Source organism: Gambusia affinis, linkage group LG20, assembly GCF_019740435.1.
Source record: "Gambusia affinis linkage group LG20, SWU_Gaff_1.0, whole genome shotgun sequence".
NCBI classification, from domain to species: Eukaryota; Metazoa; Chordata; class Actinopteri; order Cyprinodontiformes; family Poeciliidae; genus Gambusia; species Gambusia affinis.
This window is the reverse complement of record NC_057887.1, coordinates 7,989,912-8,008,368: the sequence shown is the minus strand read 5'-3', so window position 1 is coordinate 8,008,368 and position 18,457 is coordinate 7,989,912. Positions and strand designations below refer to the sequence as shown.

General features: G+C 39.5%; 1 protein-coding gene across 5 annotated transcripts in view; it reads left to right on the top strand.

Annotated features, from left to right (window-relative positions):
• LOC122823197 (caskin-2-like) overlaps positions 1–18,457 on the top strand; it is a 62,930-nt gene that overhangs the window by 24,023 nt on the left and 20,450 nt on the right. For 4 of the 5 annotated variants that reach the window (XM_044102580.1, XM_044102578.1, XM_044102577.1 and 1 more), the window contains exons 3-7: positions 9,855–9,906; positions 14,008–14,105; positions 15,174–15,319; positions 16,555–16,650; positions 17,407–17,540. In XM_044102580.1, coding sequence (XP_043958515.1) covers positions 9,855–9,906; positions 14,008–14,105; positions 15,174–15,319; positions 16,555–16,650; positions 17,407–17,540 — 526 coding nt within the window. Of the gene's footprint in view, positions 1–8,899; positions 9,410–9,854; positions 9,907–14,007; positions 14,106–15,173; positions 15,320–16,554; positions 16,651–17,406; positions 17,541–18,457 lie in introns of those variants that run through there. The other variant, XM_044102579.1, reaches the window with a different exon arrangement.

Sequence of the window (18,457 nt, the reverse complement as noted above, 5' to 3'; positions counted from 1 at the left end):
AGATGATGAGGGGCTGTGACTTCCTTGCTTGGAAGTGTTTTGCAAAAGGGGCTCGTTATACTTTTGCTATGACATCACCATCCCAATCTTTGTTTTAATATCTAAGATTTAATTGACAATCCCACATTTTTATTTTCAATGCTTCATGAGTGCCTCTATGTGGCCACATTTATATATGCTGAAATAATCAGAAAGCAGCTTTTGTATTCAGTTTTGCTTTCTGGTTTTGAGTATCCAGAATCCTGAGGTGAGTGAATCTCCAGCAGCACATACAAAGCTTCTGTATGGTTAGGTTGAGGGCACAGTGTTTGAGTAGTAGCTATGTTTCTACGATATCAGTGGGCTTGCTTATGACCTAGATAGCTTATAAATATTTTATTGCTTTTTAACACACTACTCCTCCAATCTGCCTTAGTTTTTGCTAAAAGCTACATTTTCCTCATTATAAGATTTAATAGGCATTTGTTACAGATTCAAAATAGCATTAACTTGCATTTAATTGACTGTTTAAGAAATGCTATCGCATTGGATATAGTGGCTTGCATTATCCTAAATCTGATAAATGTTGGTGAGTGGATATACCAACAAACCATCTCCTTCAAAGCTAGACTTTTTAGAGAGCAAAATCAGTTCTGCACTGAGCCTGCGGTCTCCTAGTCGTTGGGAGAGCATGCAGAAATAAAGGAGGGGCTGCACAGTGCATTGGGTAAAGCAGAGTAAACAGATGATTTGAATGGTATGTAAAATGTTCAGTCCCAAAGGTGCAGAGTTGAGATGTGTTATGTAAGACAAGACCTGCAGGTGTGTTTATGCCCATTTTAATGCGCCCCTTTTTCAGGGTAAATAAACAGATGTAGCTAGCCTGGTTCGCACACACACATGCCTTCATAAAGGCAGCAGAGGATCTGTTTAATTTCCCCATTGGCTCATTTTCAGCTTATATTCAATGCGTCTGACCTAGTTGCCAGCTTCACCATGGGAGATTAGTCTCTATGTTTTTAACAATGCAGTAAGTTATTCGATGTGGCAACCTGGAAATGTTAAGACTTTGAAGAAGGGGTTCTTAAGAACATATTGCCTTGTTCACACAATGCGGTGCTGGTTCAATTAATTAAAGGGCAATATATATGGAAATATATGTACAAGCCCTTGGAGTTTAACTTTGTAGCTTTAGGAAACAATAAAACTCCCATCAGTTAAGTTCCCTGCATAATGTCTGAATACAACATTTCTTTTTCTTTTCTTTTTTTTTTTCATGTCTTGCAGCGAAATCAACTGTTAAGAAACCCCAAATGACTTCCAATTAAAATAACTCCTTAAATTGCAATGACTTGAGGGGATATTTGTCTTTGCAAACACAGTACAGAAAATGCCTCTGCAGCATGTAACAAACTCTTAAGTATTTTAGATGAAAAACTCCTTGAACTTTTCCACATTTTGTTTCAGACTTCAATGCATTTTATTGGGAGTTTTATGTGGCTATTACATACAGAGTCCAACCTATAGTAATGCAAAATTGTGCAGTGAAAAAAAAAGATATGTCACAAAATCTTTTACAAACAAAAAATTTAAAAGTGTGATGGACGTTTGTATTCATGCCATTAGGATCTAGAACTTTCAAATGAATTATGATTACATTAATCTTTTTGGGTCGGCCTCTACCAGCATACACAAATTTACACATATTCAAAAAAAATAAATAAATAAAGTAAATTATTTTGTAAAATTTACACAAAAATGTACAAGAATAAGTTCATGACTCAGAAAAAGTTTCTGGAAAAGGCTCTCCTTTAGAACTTGTTGCATTGTGGTGAAGGGTGCAAATAATTCAGCAGGTAGAAGAACTGGACTGGATTGGAGTTAAAAAGCAGCCAAAGTAAATACTAAACATTTTGAAAAGTTTCTTAAAGAAAAGAAAAAATGGACTAAAGACTTTGGCAAAGTACTGCAAAAACAATTATTGCATTGTTTCCCCCCTTGTGGCATTGTTTTACTCTTCGGTCTATTTCAGGGAGGAAACGGTCATAACTGCAGGCCCAGCTGATGCATGCTAAGACCTGGATGATGACTTCTTGGTGAGACTCTCCATCTCACCATGTAATCACATTGTTTTAAACTCCTGGACGCCCTCCTAAAGGGATTTGGAGATCACCTGCCCAGAACATTAGCGCAGCGAGGCTGCTGCATGTTACCAGAGACTTTGAAGTCAATTACCTGCAACATCAAGGAGTAGAAAACTCTTTCTTAGCTCTTTGTGATTTACATGTGTTTTCTGTTTTTGTTTGCTTTTTGCATCCAGTAACAAGTTGAGGCAGTTTTTTTTTTGTTTGTTTTTTTCAAAATATTTAGAAGTGCTTGCTTTGGGACAACTGGAGTAAATTCAAGCCCACGCTCTGCCTCAGTGGTTTGGTTTGAGGGACTGTGTTTACACTCTCAGTAATCAGTGCAGCAAGATAGATGTGTTCCTCAGATAAGTGTTTCCCTTGATGAGGCCCCTACCTAACCACAAAGCTTTTATTGCCAGAGATGGATGATGACCTGTAATTACCTCTTTTCTCACTCCTATGTATTTAGGTCCTTCCCCAGGCAGTTGTGGTCTTGCTGTTTACCTTTTTTCTCATTGCTTTGTGGGCGTTTTACCCAACCTTCAACAGCAAGTGCATTTTTTTGTTGTTGTTTGTTCATTGGAAGCTGGTATGAGTGGAAGTCAGTTTACATTTCCTGTTGAAAGGAAAGGTATATTTGTAATTGTGGTTAAAGAAAAAATAATCCATAAAACTTTCGCTTAAATTAAAGACAGTTGGCAGTTTTGGGATACAGAGATATTGGCAGATGTTTTTTCTTACACTTTTTTCACATTTCTTCATGACGTTCATTCTCAAAAGTCTACAATTTGGAGCAGCTACACTTTCTCTTGCATGAATACGCCAACAATCGATTCCCAATCACACTCTAAAGTTAAGATTTGCATTGGGGTAAATCATTTTTTACTACAAAGGACGGGTACAACTAACTTCATAGTCAAAGAATCCCCCCACCTGATGGGCCTTTTCAGGGTCTCGGTGAGCGATTTTGGGATGTGTGAAGATCTTCATGTTCTCCCTTTAGTGATTGTCACTTTTTATAATACAGGGTGATACATCACAAAAGGTTTTGACCATGGATAAAACATCCACAGTATGATCCCAGTGGTCTAGTTGAAGTAGTATACCCTTGACTTTGGATTTGCGAGCAGCGGTCCTCCATGTTGCCAGTTGTGGCAATGGTACACCTACTTGATGAGTACTAAGGGCATGATTGTAGACCAATTAGAGTTTATGTAATCATTCATTGCAATTTGTAAAGCCTTTAAATGGAATAAAAAGTAAATTCATAGCTTATGGCTGAAATCTGATCCCCTGTCATACAAGTATAGTGTGTAGAAATCTTGACTACTCTCCAGTGTTTTTAGTTATTTTTAAGCATTCTTAGTTTTTTCTTTTTTTTAGATCATGTTCAAAAGTGCTTCAGTACAGCCATGCAAACCAAAGCAACAAAAGCCCCCAGCCAGCTGCAAGGCCTGTTGAATGAGGCAAAAAGACAAGCAAACCAACTTTTCTTTGTTGTCTGTTGTTTTATTTTTTATTGACTTTGCCATGCCTGTGCTCCTATATGAGGAAGAGCTTCATAGCCTTGTAAAAGCTTGTCTCATCCTGAAGCATGTTTTCTTTTTGCTCTGTTCTCCTGTTTGTAGTCTGATGCGCCCAAAAAAAAAAAAAAACAGAAAAGAAAACAAACCCTGTTCACTCATGTCACCTGAACGGAGGGATGGATTCATGTTTCTCTCTCTATGACGTCTCCTCCTCTTTTACTCAGTTCATATTTACTCTTCTTCTCAACATCAAAGCCTCCCTCTCTCCTGTCTGCCAAGCTTAAACCCCTTTCAGAAAGGTTCTAATGAGGCTGTTTTCTTTCGCTTTGCTTATTGTTGTGAACGGAAAGAACAATGGAAGGACTCCACGCTGACAACTAAAGCTCCAAGTGTTGAATAATTTATCCTTCCATGAGTGGTGGGCTTCTACAGAAAAGCAAACCTCATAATTTCCCTGTCTGAAAAAAAAACAACAAAAAACCAAATCTATATATATAAATCACAATACCTATGATTTACTGTTCCAACCCTCCAGGGTGCTGCTAATTTATCTGCAGCCGACGTAAGGAGGAGGTTCTCCCTCCCTCTGTGGGGCAGAAGGAAGAACATGGAGCCATGGAACATGTAGGATAGCATGGTGGGCACGCTATGCGAGGAATGTGAGGCTCTTGTTGGAACTAGAACTCCTGAAAGGCCCTGTTCTTTCCATGCTTCTGAGACAGCTCAGACCCCACTTTGGCGTGGCGCCCAACGCCCAGCCCCATCCATCCAGCCTCTTGATCAATGTGCCTTCTTGTGCCTTCAAGCTCTTGTTTTCAGGAATATGAGTCACCAGCACCATGCGCTCAACAAAAGCTCCTGAGCTTCTCTGCGGCCGCTGCAGAACGACCAATGCAAACGCAAAGCATGACTGCGCCCATTCTTTACACACCGATATCTGCATCTCCTGCTGGATTGCATGCGTAGCACTTGGGATCTCGGCGGGAGTTGGTTTCCGAACCACTAAGCTAAGAATCTTAATCCTCTGACGCCTGTGTAAATAGTACATATGAAGCAAATTGTGGAATAGTTAGAGTTATATAGCTGTAAATGTTAGGAGAGTGTAAAACATGAATTTCCAGCCTCAAAACTGTTAGGAGAAAGAAATGTCTTCTTCCGTGCGTTTTATTGATGATTTCAAAAGACACTCAGAAAACACAGCTGCAAGGAGAATCTGACTATTTTTTGTTTGCCTACTTCTCTGAGCTGAATAGTAGCATCAATAAACCAAAAAAGGAGGACAGAACAGAATATTGGATCATGACCTCAGTGGGAGCTCAGTCAGAAGCCCTCTGATTTCTTCACATTATAATATTTTTCTCATGTGCTATACAGCATGTTGTCTGATTTATTTTTCCTCCACTGTTTTAGCACAGCAAGACTTGCATTTTTAAGTATTTACTTCTGATTATGTAATTCATGTTTTCCTTCCCATAGATGTCATTCACAGTTTTGTGTTTTAATTTTGGTCTTAATTAAGACCAAAATTAAGAGTTGGTCTCAATTTTGTAACTTGGCCAGGCTTCGTTCTCTTTTATGGATAGTAAAATTTAATATCTGGTTGTATGGGAGAATGGGATTGCTTAAGGAAAACAACAAATAAAAAACCCTAAGATTAGGACTTTCAAAGCAGTTTAAGTTAAATAGTAAAATTACTTTGGAAGCAAATTTTATTAAAAGCAGTGGAATCCATATTTATCAGTTAAAGACACATGTGTCTTTAATGTATATTGTTGCTACTATTATTATAATTTTAGCACAATGTCCTACATAAAAGCACATATTTTAAATAAAACAACATAACAGAATAATTTTACCCAATTTTGACCAACTTGTTTTAAGGACATTTGAGATTCATTAAACTTGTTGGTGCATTTCAGACTTCAAGTAAACTGTGTCTCAGACCATTGCCCATCTACATTTAGACTGATACAAATGAGATGAAGAGCACAACTGCTACAAAATTGGGATGTAATACGTATGTATGTAAATTCATCCTTGCATCGTTGATCTGCTGTTTTCTGCCTTACTATAGCCCAGTGTTTTGAAAACGCTTGTTGACAGAGTCCAGAATTATAAAAATGGATCAAATTTTTCAGGAAAATTAATGATTTGCTCCTATTGAGAAAAGTTTGTGAGGGTGAGACATCAGAGGGTGAGACATCAGATTTTATTTTTCTAATACCTCCTCTGCAGCCCTGACCTCTGACCAAAACAACCCATAAGGCTTTGTTAGGGACACGTTTGGATAGTGAGGCAACAACGACCCAAACATTTAGCTGAATAGATGGTAGGATCAGTGCTAATTACACCATTAGGGACATTTAATGGCCTTATTAGTGTGATTGTTCTGACTACAATTTTTAAGTTACTTCCAGCCATTTTCAGAACTGAAGAAGCTTTTTGGATGAGAGGCGAAGTATCTTCAAGAAACAAGAGAAAAGGTTTTGCTGCCTTCTACTTAAGCCCTTAGGATTTCCATCCATCCATTTTCTGTTCACCCTTTGTCCCTAATGGGGTCAGGAGGGTTGCTGGTTCCTCTCCAGCTACGTTCCGGGCGAGAGGCGGGGTTCACCCTGGACAGGTCGCCAGTCTGTCGCAGGGCAACACAAAGACATACAAGACAAACAACCATTCACACACACACTCACACCTAGGGAGAATTTAGAGAGACCAATTAACATGACAGTCATGTTTTTGGACTGTGGGAGGAAGCCGGAGAACCCGAAGAGAACCCACGGGCCGGCAATTGAACCCATGACCTTCTTGCTGCAAGGCAACAACGCTACCAACTGCGCCACTGTGCAGCTTGTTTATTACCATTATTACCATGCTAATAATAAAAAACAAATCCTACATAAAAGTTATCAGGGGGAAAGAAAACAAGAAAAAACAAACTGATTCATCCAAGCAACAACTTTACATTGGTGTAGCTTCTCAGTCATCCAGGACATGACTATCCTACTTGCAACTGGACTTCTCTTGTTTCTTAATGACGTTCCACCTCGTAACCGAAAGGCCTTTTCAGTTCTGAACATGGTTCGGAAGAATCAGATGGGATTTGTGGTCATAACAGTGACGCTAATAGGCCTGGGAATTTGTATGGCCATACAGTTTAGAAAGAATGCCATAGATTGATGTGAGTATGAGAAAATGTCAGGGAAGTTTGCAAAGAAGCCATCTTGATTTACACTATGGACAGACAAAGAATTTTTGTGTTGCTCTTTGACTTTCTTCCTTTCTAAACCTAACTTACCCTAATATTTTTCCCCTTTCCTTGCTTTCCTTCATCTTACATTAAATTGTCTGTCTCATTACAAAACAGACAATTTTATCAAAATAAAAGCCTTTCCCGTTTGGTTCATGCAAGCCCTTCCTTCTGCTCTCTGTTTTAAGATTCCCTCTCAATTACTGACCATACTACACTTTACTCTTGATTTTGTCATTTTTAAACATTCCTTGGGACATGTTTACTCTTTGTACTTGACAACAACGTTTTCTAGAAATGTCAACACGATGAGCGGAAATTTCTCCAAATATTACTTATAGCAGAATATAGTGACAGAGCAGATAATAATAATAATAATTTATTAACTGATCAGGTCTTTGTTAGTTACCTTGAAACATAAATATATGTTTATTTTTAATTAATATTTGTAATCTTTTAATCAATTTTCAAACTTTTAAACTTGAAGCAACTAATAACAGTTTTTGCATGTTGGATTAAATGTTACCAAAACTAATTTTAAATATCCATGTGATAGATCAGGCTAAAATTTGAACTGTTCAGTTTGAATTACTAGCATACTTCAATGCCGTGCAGACATATTATTAGCCATGTGTTTGATAATAAAGGGTTTATTTATGTGTTTATGGGAGGCTCCAAACCTGACTTGGACTGAGGGCAAAAGACTTGACTCTTCAACTGGACTTTGGATAAAAGACGTGTGAACAATATCAGTTCACCCAACAAAGCAGTTGGTTACTGACATACGGCGATGTGCTTATCTGACAAATTACAGCAGCTAGCACGTTTTTCTTTCTGTTAAATTATTCAGCGGCACTGTGCTGTTTAGGGTCTGTTCACTCGTACAGGTTTGGCTTTAATTAAAATGAACTACGAGGCAACTGGTCTCTCAAATGAGCAATTTTTTGCAACAAGATACATTTTAAGGATGTTATATTTGGTTCTACTTTTTTTTTCAATATACAACTGATGTAAACTACTACAGCGTGGAAAAGGTACAGAAACCACAGGTTCCTACTAGCATATTCACTTATGTTTGCAATACAAAATCAACTGGTATTTGATTTTATCTGTGCATTTCTTTACAGTTCCAGCATGTTCCAAACCTGCTTTCCTGTTATCTGTAGAAAATCTTGCTCTCTTTTGTTTCCAGCCTGAATGAACTGCAGTAACCAGTTAAAAAAAAACAAAAAAAAACTTTTGAATAATTTCTTACATCCCTGAGCTTCACTTGAGTTTATTTCTAAAAACTTTAAAGATTCTGAAAATAGCCAACTTTGAGTTTTCTTCCCAGAATAACAAGTCCAATACTTGTTATTCTCGGTAGGACTGGGAGATTTTTAAAAATTTATTTTGAAGTTTTAATTTTTGGAAAATCTGTATTTCTTTTCATCAATGCATCCATTGGGTTTCCAAAGTACAGAATGATGTTAGCCATCTAACATTACCATCATAATATCACCTAATGGTAGCTACCATCCTGCTTGAGAAGTGTGTTTTACAGCTTCTTATTTCCCACCCAACTTGTAAACTCAAAGAAGGACTGATTGAAATAAAAGTTATTTTTTAAAGAGATTCTCTGTTATTTGTAATATTTCTTAAAGGAAAAAAAAATCTGAGATTTAATTTTTAAGCCACATCACCCAGCCCTACTAAAGGGCGCCGTCAACACCACCTGGTTGTTCACATATCAAAATCCATGTTCACTGATTGGCTGCTCACCGGTCAAGGCCTCTCAAGCTAAAACTTGTGCAATTTTGGCTCCATTATAATGGAAACTGACATCTCCCAACTCCCACTGTCCAGCTCTATCTCTTCCTCTTCCCGTCTCGCTCCGTGTGTCCTGTCCAAACACACACTGCTGTGCGGTATTCCGCACCTCCGTGGGAGAAAATAATGGGGGTAATTTGCGGCCATGAATGGCGCTGTATCTAGAGCAGTAACTTGGCTGTCTGGTTCCTGTGTGGGTCTTGCCGAACAGTCGGGCCTTTGGAGCGGACATCAGCTGTAGGACGTCAGAGGATATTTAGCTGGGTGAGAGGAGAGGTTGCAGTCAAGAGCTGTCGTTTGAGACAGGAGGATTAGGTGAATGAGATTGAGAAAGATGTTTGTTATTTGAAGCCTAAAATGTTTATCAATGAGGCTTTTAAGGGTTAAGTAGAATTGGGCGAGTAGTCTTGCTTGATTCTAGGTAATACCTAAAGATGAACAGCGGATTAGGCATGTAAAAAAAGGAAGTTTGTGTTTTGCAAGTACAGATCTGTTTTTGATACCTTGGATTAAGAAAATTATATGAGAGTGCTTAGACTGCACACACCGAGCAGCTTTATTGAGGATACAATCTTTGGTGTACTATTTGTTGACATCGTGAAGTAGGAAACAGTTTTAGTTGTCAGCTCATTCGTGATCTTGGCTTGGAACGGTGGCACTCGGAGGGGTTAGCAGCTGAATAAATGAAGACATGGGACAAATAGCAGTGTGTCGCTTTCAAGGTGAGTGGAAAATAAACGTGTAGACTGTGACGCTGTGGAAGGAAAGAAATGCAGATGCTTTCTCCTGGCATACCTTCTTGTTTTCATGGTTGTCAGTTCGAATACCAAAGAGCTGTGAGACGCTAACATTGCAAATGAGGTGGAATATTTTGTTTCTGTGAGGCAGAGTCATTTGTTTATGACTCATTTGGCTGTCATGATGGAGTCAGAAGCACCAAGAGAGGGGAAGGGTGAGGAAAGCTCTCCATCCTGTCAGGGCTGTCATGATAAGAAGTGATGATGAGGAGGGTGGGGGAGACTTAAGGGAAAAAGAAACACACACACACATGAGGCTGGAAGGATTTCTGGTGAGCTCAGGTGAAATAACAAACTTTGTACCAAAAACACTTATTGTCTTTTTTCTGTACCCTCCGACTCCCCGTCCCTTTCTCTGTCATTTTTCCAGAGTTGCTGGGCTCCAACAAGAGACTCAACATCAATTACCAGGACTCAGACGGGTGAGAGAAAAGTTCCATTTGTTCTGTAGATAAGGCAGGCGAAAGAAAAAAAATACTATTCTACATGTGACCGCCTACTGTTTGTTTGCAGTCTTCAATCCGTGACTCACGAAGCTCACACAAGTACTGACATAGATTGCTGCTCGGAGTCATTACCGTAACTCCAGGGCAGGAAATTACTAGGTACTGACTTTTGTGTGGATCACCACATCTGTCAAATATTTAGAAGTGATTAAAATGTACTGTTTCTGGCCCTACATGAGATACAGTAAGTGGAAAGTTGCATTAACTTGTAAATGAAGAAAAGCTGAGCAGGACGTTTATAGAAAAACAGTAGGTTAGTAAAGGTAACTTCACAAAGGGCATCCACAGTCTGGAACTGCCATTTGTTTTTGCCATTTGCTGTTTGGGCGCAGTGATCTGTATAGACCAGTGGTGCCCAGAGTCGGTTCTCGAGGGCCGGGCTCCTGCATGTTTTAGTTCTCTCCCTGGTTTAACACACCTGGATCAAATGTTGGCTCGTTAGAAGGCCTAAGAAGAACATTGACATGCTGAAAAGGTTGTTGGTGCCACCAGGGAGAGAACTAAACCATGCAGGATGCCGGCCCTCGAGGACCGAGTTTGGGAACCTCTGGTATAGTTGGTCCTCTTCAATATGGCCATAAACCGCTGTAGTGTTGATTAATGTGCACTATTTTAATAAGTTATCCTAACCCTGTCCAGTGAGGTATTCGTTTCATGCTACTAGCCTTCAGGGTGGTTAAGGTAGATTTTTTTTCTCATCAGAATTAAACTTTTGAGTGTTATTACTCCCTACTAAGTTGAAATCGGCAGGTTCGTGTCATTGAATGAAACACGTCCTTTGAAGATTTTCTTTGTTATCTAAGCCTCTCTCTCACAGAAGGGCTTCGGTTCTGCAGTCAGCATGATTAAGATCCGCATGGGTCTTCTTGGACAGCCTGTTGGACCCTCACGCAAAGTCTCTCTGGGTCAAACATTTGACGTTATTCGTCTCAAACCCCCCTCAAGATCTTTTCAGAAATTGAAATGGCTGTCTTACAAGTCCAGCAAACCTGAAAAGACAGAAAGCCTTTATGCCTTTGCCATCAGTGGGTGATCACAGTGTGAAAACCTGACAGAAAAGGTTTTTATTCATTTATTTAAAATTTATTGGAGCTGGGAAAAGGCATAAAAGAATGTTACATTTACAAGAAACTGTTGTTCTGTCTATAGGCCTTTCAACCAAGGGTAAATTTGCAGACTGAGTGCCTGGTTTGGCTTTTAGAAGTCAACCTCTAAAACTGACTTTGACTTTCTATAGCGCAAAGTATTGTACATTTGACAAATTGACCTGTTTAGGTTTCAGTACAGTCTTTGATTTATTATTGTGCTCTTGCTCCTATTTCCTCTGTTCATATTCCTAAATCCTGGTTTCTGTCCACCAGCATGAATGTCAAACATTGTAACTTCTTCTTCTGTCTTTAAATATCATTATTCGCCCTGAGTGCACTGAGTGTCTTTATCTCTAGTATTAATTCTGTATTACAAATTCAGGATGGTCCCTTAGGGGCTAGAAAGGTACTTTCACCAAACTTACCAACATGGTTCTGTTGGGAAGTGCTAGTTTTATGAGTGCTGTTGCATTCAGAGATGGATCCGGCACTGCTTGTTTTTACACAATAGTAGTTTTGGAAACATGCCTTTGAGTTTCAGCTCTCTTAGTAAGAAATAAGAAAATCTGTGTTGGAGAAGAAAGTTATTTAATAAGACAATCCATCTCAAATGCAAGCTGTGGACCGATTGTTTTGGATTTTGTACAATGTAACTATGTTGAACGATAACTTCTGCGTGTGTCTGCATGCAGTGTGCCGCCTCCCGTGGCGTGTGGGAGGTGGCACACAATGGGAGGTGTTGACATCAAGCTGTCCATCAGCGAAGGAACTGCTACGTGGTTGGGTGGTAGGCAGGAAGGAAGGGACTGCCTGTGAAAGATGAGATCATTGGTAAGGCGAGAAGAGGATTGTGAAGCGTGAGTAAACAGCTGGCCGTCACTAAGTCAACGCCATCACACTGACACGTATTCAGCTCATGTCAGTGAGAAGTTTCAGTAACAGGTGGTGAGATGTGGTTGACATGCACTTGAGAGAAGAGAGAAAGCAGGAAAAGTAAGCACTAAACACATCAGTTCCTCAATTTTCATGGACGTTCAAGTAGATTTAAGTTTTATCTGTCTGAAACACACAGCCACGTTTTTCTTGGCTGTGTGTTTGTTATCAGTGTCCCACTGAAAAATCAATTTTATGCTATTTTTCTGCAGTTTGCTAGAGCCGAAACCTTAAATAGTCATTCACTGTAAAGTTCCTGGTTCTTTGAGAGTCATGAGCAGTTCTGTTTCTGCTGTATAATGTGTGCAATGACATCCAAAGAGTTAAAAATTTGTTTGTGTACGAAATCCCATGTTTCACAAGCTTCAACATGTCTTTTCTGTTTATGTTCATGTTTTGTGAATAAGAGTGCAGGACATCTTTTCACTGAAAAACTGTAACCGCTAATTCTGTGTGTTTCTGAGGATCTTTGTGAGTGGTTCTTGGTTCTAGAGGGAAAAATTGCTAAGAAATCTCAAGTGATTTACACAGTGATCCTCAAAGAGGATGAAAGGCGCAGTAGATTGTAGATGAATTTTAGTAGACTGATGGTCTTTCTTCTTTTGCTGTATTAACCCAGCAGTGCTCATCAGAATATTCACCTCTTCTGTAATAAATGTCATCAGTATGTTTTGAACAGGTCTTGAAGGAGATAGTTGTACATATACGACAAACATTTCTGGGCCATGAATAAGAGTTGAATCAACTGGTATTTTTTTGACATTCTTAGGGATTTGCACATACTTTTGTAAATACTTATTACTCCTTCGGTTTCTTGACTTTCTAGAGCCTTTATGCTTTCTGAGTTCATCCCCATTTTTTTCACATGTTTAATTCGTATTCTGTGTACATTTTAATTTCTTACACGTAACTTAATTTGTCATGAATTCTGTTGTAACAAACATCTGGAGAGAATCTTTTATCAAAAGCCCCACTGGAAATATAATCATCAAGACGTGTTACTTGCTTTCTCACGCTGCAAGTGAATGTGAGTGGACTCACATCCATGTTGCCGGTTTGCTGGAGACATGTAACAATGTTTCCAAAAAGTTAAGCCAGCTAACAGTTTATTGCATCAACAGAGTATCAGAATCTGTAGCTTGTTCAGTTCAGCTCAACATCAGGAAGACTAAAAAAGGGGAAGTGTTCATGGACAAAAGAAACTTGCAAATGGTGAATCTTGATGGCTTTCCCATGTAATGAAACCAGTTTTACTTTTGGAGCTGTTTGCAGTTGTTGCCATAAGTGTGTTGCAACAAGTAGATTCTGGGTTTGAATCTTTGGCCTTTTTGGTTGGAGTTTCTATTCTTGCCCCAATGCATGCATGGGTTATTTCTAACTTTCTTTCACAGCAGAGAGTAATGCACGTAAAATTAATTAGTCTCTCTAACTAACACATCACTCACATCTTGAGGTGTGAGTGTTTGTTCATACCTCCAAAACAATCCAGAAAAGATTAAGCAGGTATTGAAAGTGGACGGTTGGATAGTTAGTTGGAGTTTGTCTGGTAGAATCCATCTATGTCTCCACAGGGGAAAACTAGAGCGCTTCCTAAACAACGATTGGGTTTTTGGTCTCAGCCATTCTTCCCTTATTAGTAGGTTGTACGCTGTTATATTAGCCCCACTTTAGAGGAGCATGTTGTGACTGCAGCACAAGTTGTGTGTTTGCTCAAAATCCCCCTTCCTACTCCTTATTGCTCTCTCAAGCAATTGTCTCAGAAAGAACTTTTCTGTCTTCCTTACAACTCCATAAAGTTTTAGCCAGAATAATGATAAAGCGCAAATTCCTTTTCTGTTCGACCTCTTCTAAAGGTGGGGATGTACACTTTTGGAAGACACATTCTTCAAAACTGCCACTGCATTTAGATGCATTCAGTGTAATTTACAAATTCTCTCATCTTCTCTTCCTCTCCTCCTTCTGTCTGTTTTTATTTTTTATTTTTTTTTACCCACAGCTTCTCTGCTCTGCACCATGCTGCTCTGTCGGGCACCACTGAGCTGCTGTCACTGCTGTTGGACTCCCAAGCCACGGTGGACATCAAGGACATCAACGGTATAAAAACGACAGAACAACCTCACCGGCCAACAAATCACCGATTTTGGAGAGATGTCCGTTTAAATACATAAAGTTATGTTTCTCAAGTCGAAGGGGGATTAAACTGAGCCTGAAACGTCATCAGTTCTGAGGTTCTCCTGAAAGTATGTTTAACTGAAATGAAAAAAAAAAAATAAAAAAAACTTTAATCTTATACGCTTTGAAGTTTGCATCCCACAAAGTGACAGCAGATCCACGGTAAGTATTCCCTCACTTCCAAGAAGAAGCAATACAGTGGAACTTAGAGCTGCAGGCCTGAAGCATGTAAGGCTCATGAGAACGAGTGTGTCGCCTTTCATGTCAGCTATATATTCCTGAAGAGCTCTGTGAAATGTCAAATTTAACTTCCAGCGCTTGCAGTGTTGGGCGTCCTGAATGTAATTGATATTCAATACATGGAAGCCCGTCTGAGGCCTTACGACAAAGAGTTATGTTCCAAAGATGGCTTAATTTGTAAATTTTGATGTTCAAATCCTCCATTTCTACTTCTGGCATGTTTTCATGAACAGAATGATCAGGCGTTTATTGCAGTTCCAACATCTTAGAAGCTGGAGCCATGCACTGTGATCAGAGTTTGTTTTACACCTGCAAAGAAACGGACGCAGTTTCCTCTGAATTTAAAGAGAAAAAGGATTGTCCAGATGATCAAGAAGCCAGATACGTTTCTCTGTGTGACCTTAATAAAACTCATTTCCACTTCAGTGGAAGTCGATGCGAAAAGAGAAGAATATTGAGCAACATGTTCTACCTTAGAGATCACATATTTTGCAGAAGGAGCCATACATTTTCCCAAATTACTGTGTCCTTCTTGCTTTAAGACATAAGAATGATTTCTACGTAGTATTGCTTTTAAAAACAGAAGTGGATTCATCTAAACAAATGAAATGGTGCTGCAGACATAAAGTACCTTCAGTTTTCATAGATTCCATTGTCCAGATTTGAATTTAGACATTTTGTAGATTAAACCAATTTTAAAAAATGATATTAGTCGCTTTCCTCAACTTAGCTCGCCGCTGTTGTCCGCAGGCATGCGTCCTCTCCACTACGCGGCGTGGCAGGGAAAATCCGACTCTGTTTTACTGCTGCTGAGAGGGGCGGCTTCAGTCAACGCTCCTTCCCATGACGGACAGATACCCTTACATCTCTCTGCGCAGTACGGACATTACGAGGTGGTGAGTTCAAAAGACTCACTGGTTCAAGGCTTTACCAGTCATCCCATTCCGCTGAAACTTAAACCCATTGTGTCTTTGGCTGTTATTGTTCATCAACAATGCTAGTAATTCCATTGTTGCACACAATGACATTTCTTTCTTTCAGTGACATACGTTTTCCTCCTACAACGCACACACAGACACATGGCTTCATATTCCTAGCCCTTATTGTATTAACTTCTGTTCATCTCTGTACCAAAGTTGTCGTCTTTACTTCAATTTTTGATTCTTGTCTTTTTTTTTTTCCATTGTACTTTTTTCATTATTTTTTCACTTTTACGAACACTCAGCATATGCATCTATTTCCTATTGGGTTATTCTAGTTTCTAAACTATAAGGCCTTGGACACCAACCTGGATATGCTGCACCTTTCCAGACAAAACACCAAATATGACAAATATGATTACAGACCCTTTGTATAACTTTAGCCAATACTTTTAAGTATTCAATTTGTAAAATATTTTTCATAATCTTTTTTAATCTTATTCTTCTAATTTTTTGTCTCTTGTCTCCATTTCTATCTAATATCCTACATTCTGATTAATCGGATTGTTAATTTACTTGTAATGCTCTGTAGATTTTTGCATCTTTATTAGGTCAAATTTTGATAGTTTATTATTTTGAGCCTTACCCTTATTGCTCATCTTTAATTTTTCAGCTTTTTACATTTCTTTTGTGTGACACCTTGGGATCACATCCCAACAAGACCTTTCAAACCAAATAAAATGATCATCTGCTTTCCATTCTGCTCAAATTAATAGACCTACAGTGCAGTACCAGGACGCATCAAAAACTTGATTCACATATCATCTCTAATACTTGTCCCTTACCTAAAAATAATGATCCACCTTTATTAGGACCAGGTGTTGGTTCTCATGAGGAATAGTCCAATGAAGGCAAATGATTATACCGGAAAGGTTCAAAGAAGTAACTCAGACCATATGTGCAAACACTCGTCCACCTGTAACTGGACCTCCTTTGAGATACGACCTCGTTAGTAGAGCAGCATTTCCCACAAAGTTGACAATCCATCTCAGGATCCACACAGCAGCTATCATATGTTCCTTCCTCCTCTCTTGGTGAAAGGCGAAGAGGGAAACACATGTAGAGGATGACTGGTGTGTGAGTGTTGGTGTATTATACATGAGGCGCTGTACTGCTCACAGTGTGTTGCACTCTCTCTCTTTTGCTCTCAGTCTGAGATGCTGCTGCAGCACCAGTCTAATCCCTGCCTCATGAACAAGGCGAAGAAGACTCCTCTGGATTTGGCCTGCGAGTTTGGCCGACTCAAGGTACCGGGCTATTTGTGTTGTTTTCCTTATCTGACTATTTTGGTCGTTGGATTAAAACAGATCACTTCACTTGGTGATAATGTCACAGAATGACATCAAGTTGGTTCCCGTGCCAGTTCTATTGGAAATACAATTGTAGCCCTTTGCTTCGTCACGTTTCTTGACCTCGTATGAAGAGATTTAGACGCTTAATCCAGTTATCTGCAGCTATCTGTGAAAACACTCTTTTCTCCTTATGCATGAGTGAGGGCGCCTTAAGTCTAACATAAACCAGAGGTTAGAATGAAGTGACTCTGGTCAGCTAAGCCTGTTTGAGTGAAAGGGCCTAAGTGGCTCTTTTGGACATTGTAATGTTCAGAAAGTTGCACTTTGGCGGCATAATTTACTGTTTCTCTGCCACATCCGCCAGATATAAACCAGCCCGTGAGATGTTTTGCTTGCACTAAAAGTCAAAATTAGACACCCTTTTTGTGCCTGTTTAATGCTCTCTCAACTAGTCTAAGTGTGCAGTTAAGCTGTGAAAGAAAAGAGAGCTTTGGGCTGTTTTTACCACATACATACCGTCTTATGACAGCTGCTGGGCAGCGGATAAGCCCCAATGTGCAAGTTAATCTCTTTCTATATAAATTGTCATTTACAGTGATGTACACGGGGACACATGGTTTATATATATATATACACATACATCATTTATGTTATAATTCCTTTCCTAAATCTGCCGGTAAGAACGTCATCTTTGGACTGATTTCTCTTTAGGTGGCTCAGCTGCTGCTCAGCAGTAACATGGTGCCAGCGCTCTTAGAAGGAGAGAGAGGGAACGACAGTCTGGATTCCCCCTCCACCACTCCCCTCCACCTGGCAGCCAGGAATGGACACAAAGACGTAATCAAGTGAGAAAACCACATTTTCTGTAGCAGCTTGGTCCTTGGCAGGGTCGAGGGGGCTGGTGTCTTTCCCTTGGTGGTCTTTAGGCAAGAGGCAGGGTACACCCTTCAATTTAAAGTGGTCAATTTTAACCAACCCACCCAGTGAACCGATGTGAACAATGTGCATGCACCATTGTGTGGCCCATAACTCAGGGATGTTCTCTGCTTTATGTTTCTGCTTGGGTCATAAATAGATGGACCCTGCCAGGCTTGAAATGAGGGAAAAGGCAACTTTAAGGTGCATTCTCACCAACCCTGTTTAGTCCACTTCAATCTGTTTAGTCCGTTTGTCAAGAAAGTCTCTTTCAACAAGCCTTGCATGTTCAGTATGTTTTTACTTGCACTTCCCTGACCATAACATTTAACATGCCAGTTTGCGTCTCATTCATTTTTTGGATGAGAGGCAAAATGTCTTCAAGCAACAAGAGAGAAAAAAAAACCTTGTTCCTTCAACTGAAGCACTTAGGACTGGAATGCCCTGGTTTACTGAAAATACACACCAGTTTATTAATTTTTGCACTCCAACAAGATTGAGCAAGCATTTGCCGGAATGACAGAGTTGTTTTTTATTGTACCTTGTAAATCAGTGAGAATGTTTGTGCAATGAGGGTTAGGGGTGTTTGCTTGTGTAGTGGGTGATGCCCTCATCTGTTTTAGATTCTTCCCCAGATCTAATATAGAATGTAAATCAGTGATTTCTGACATTAATTGCAGTTAACGTTCAGATTATTGGACTGCATGCAGTTTGATTTAGGATCCTTCAAATCTTGTTACTGCATGGTACACTGTGGGGAGTGAACATCTCCATGAGTTATGACTATTTGTATCTAGACTCTATGAAAAGCCATGTATAAAGTGCAATCCTTCAGCCTTGAAGTGCG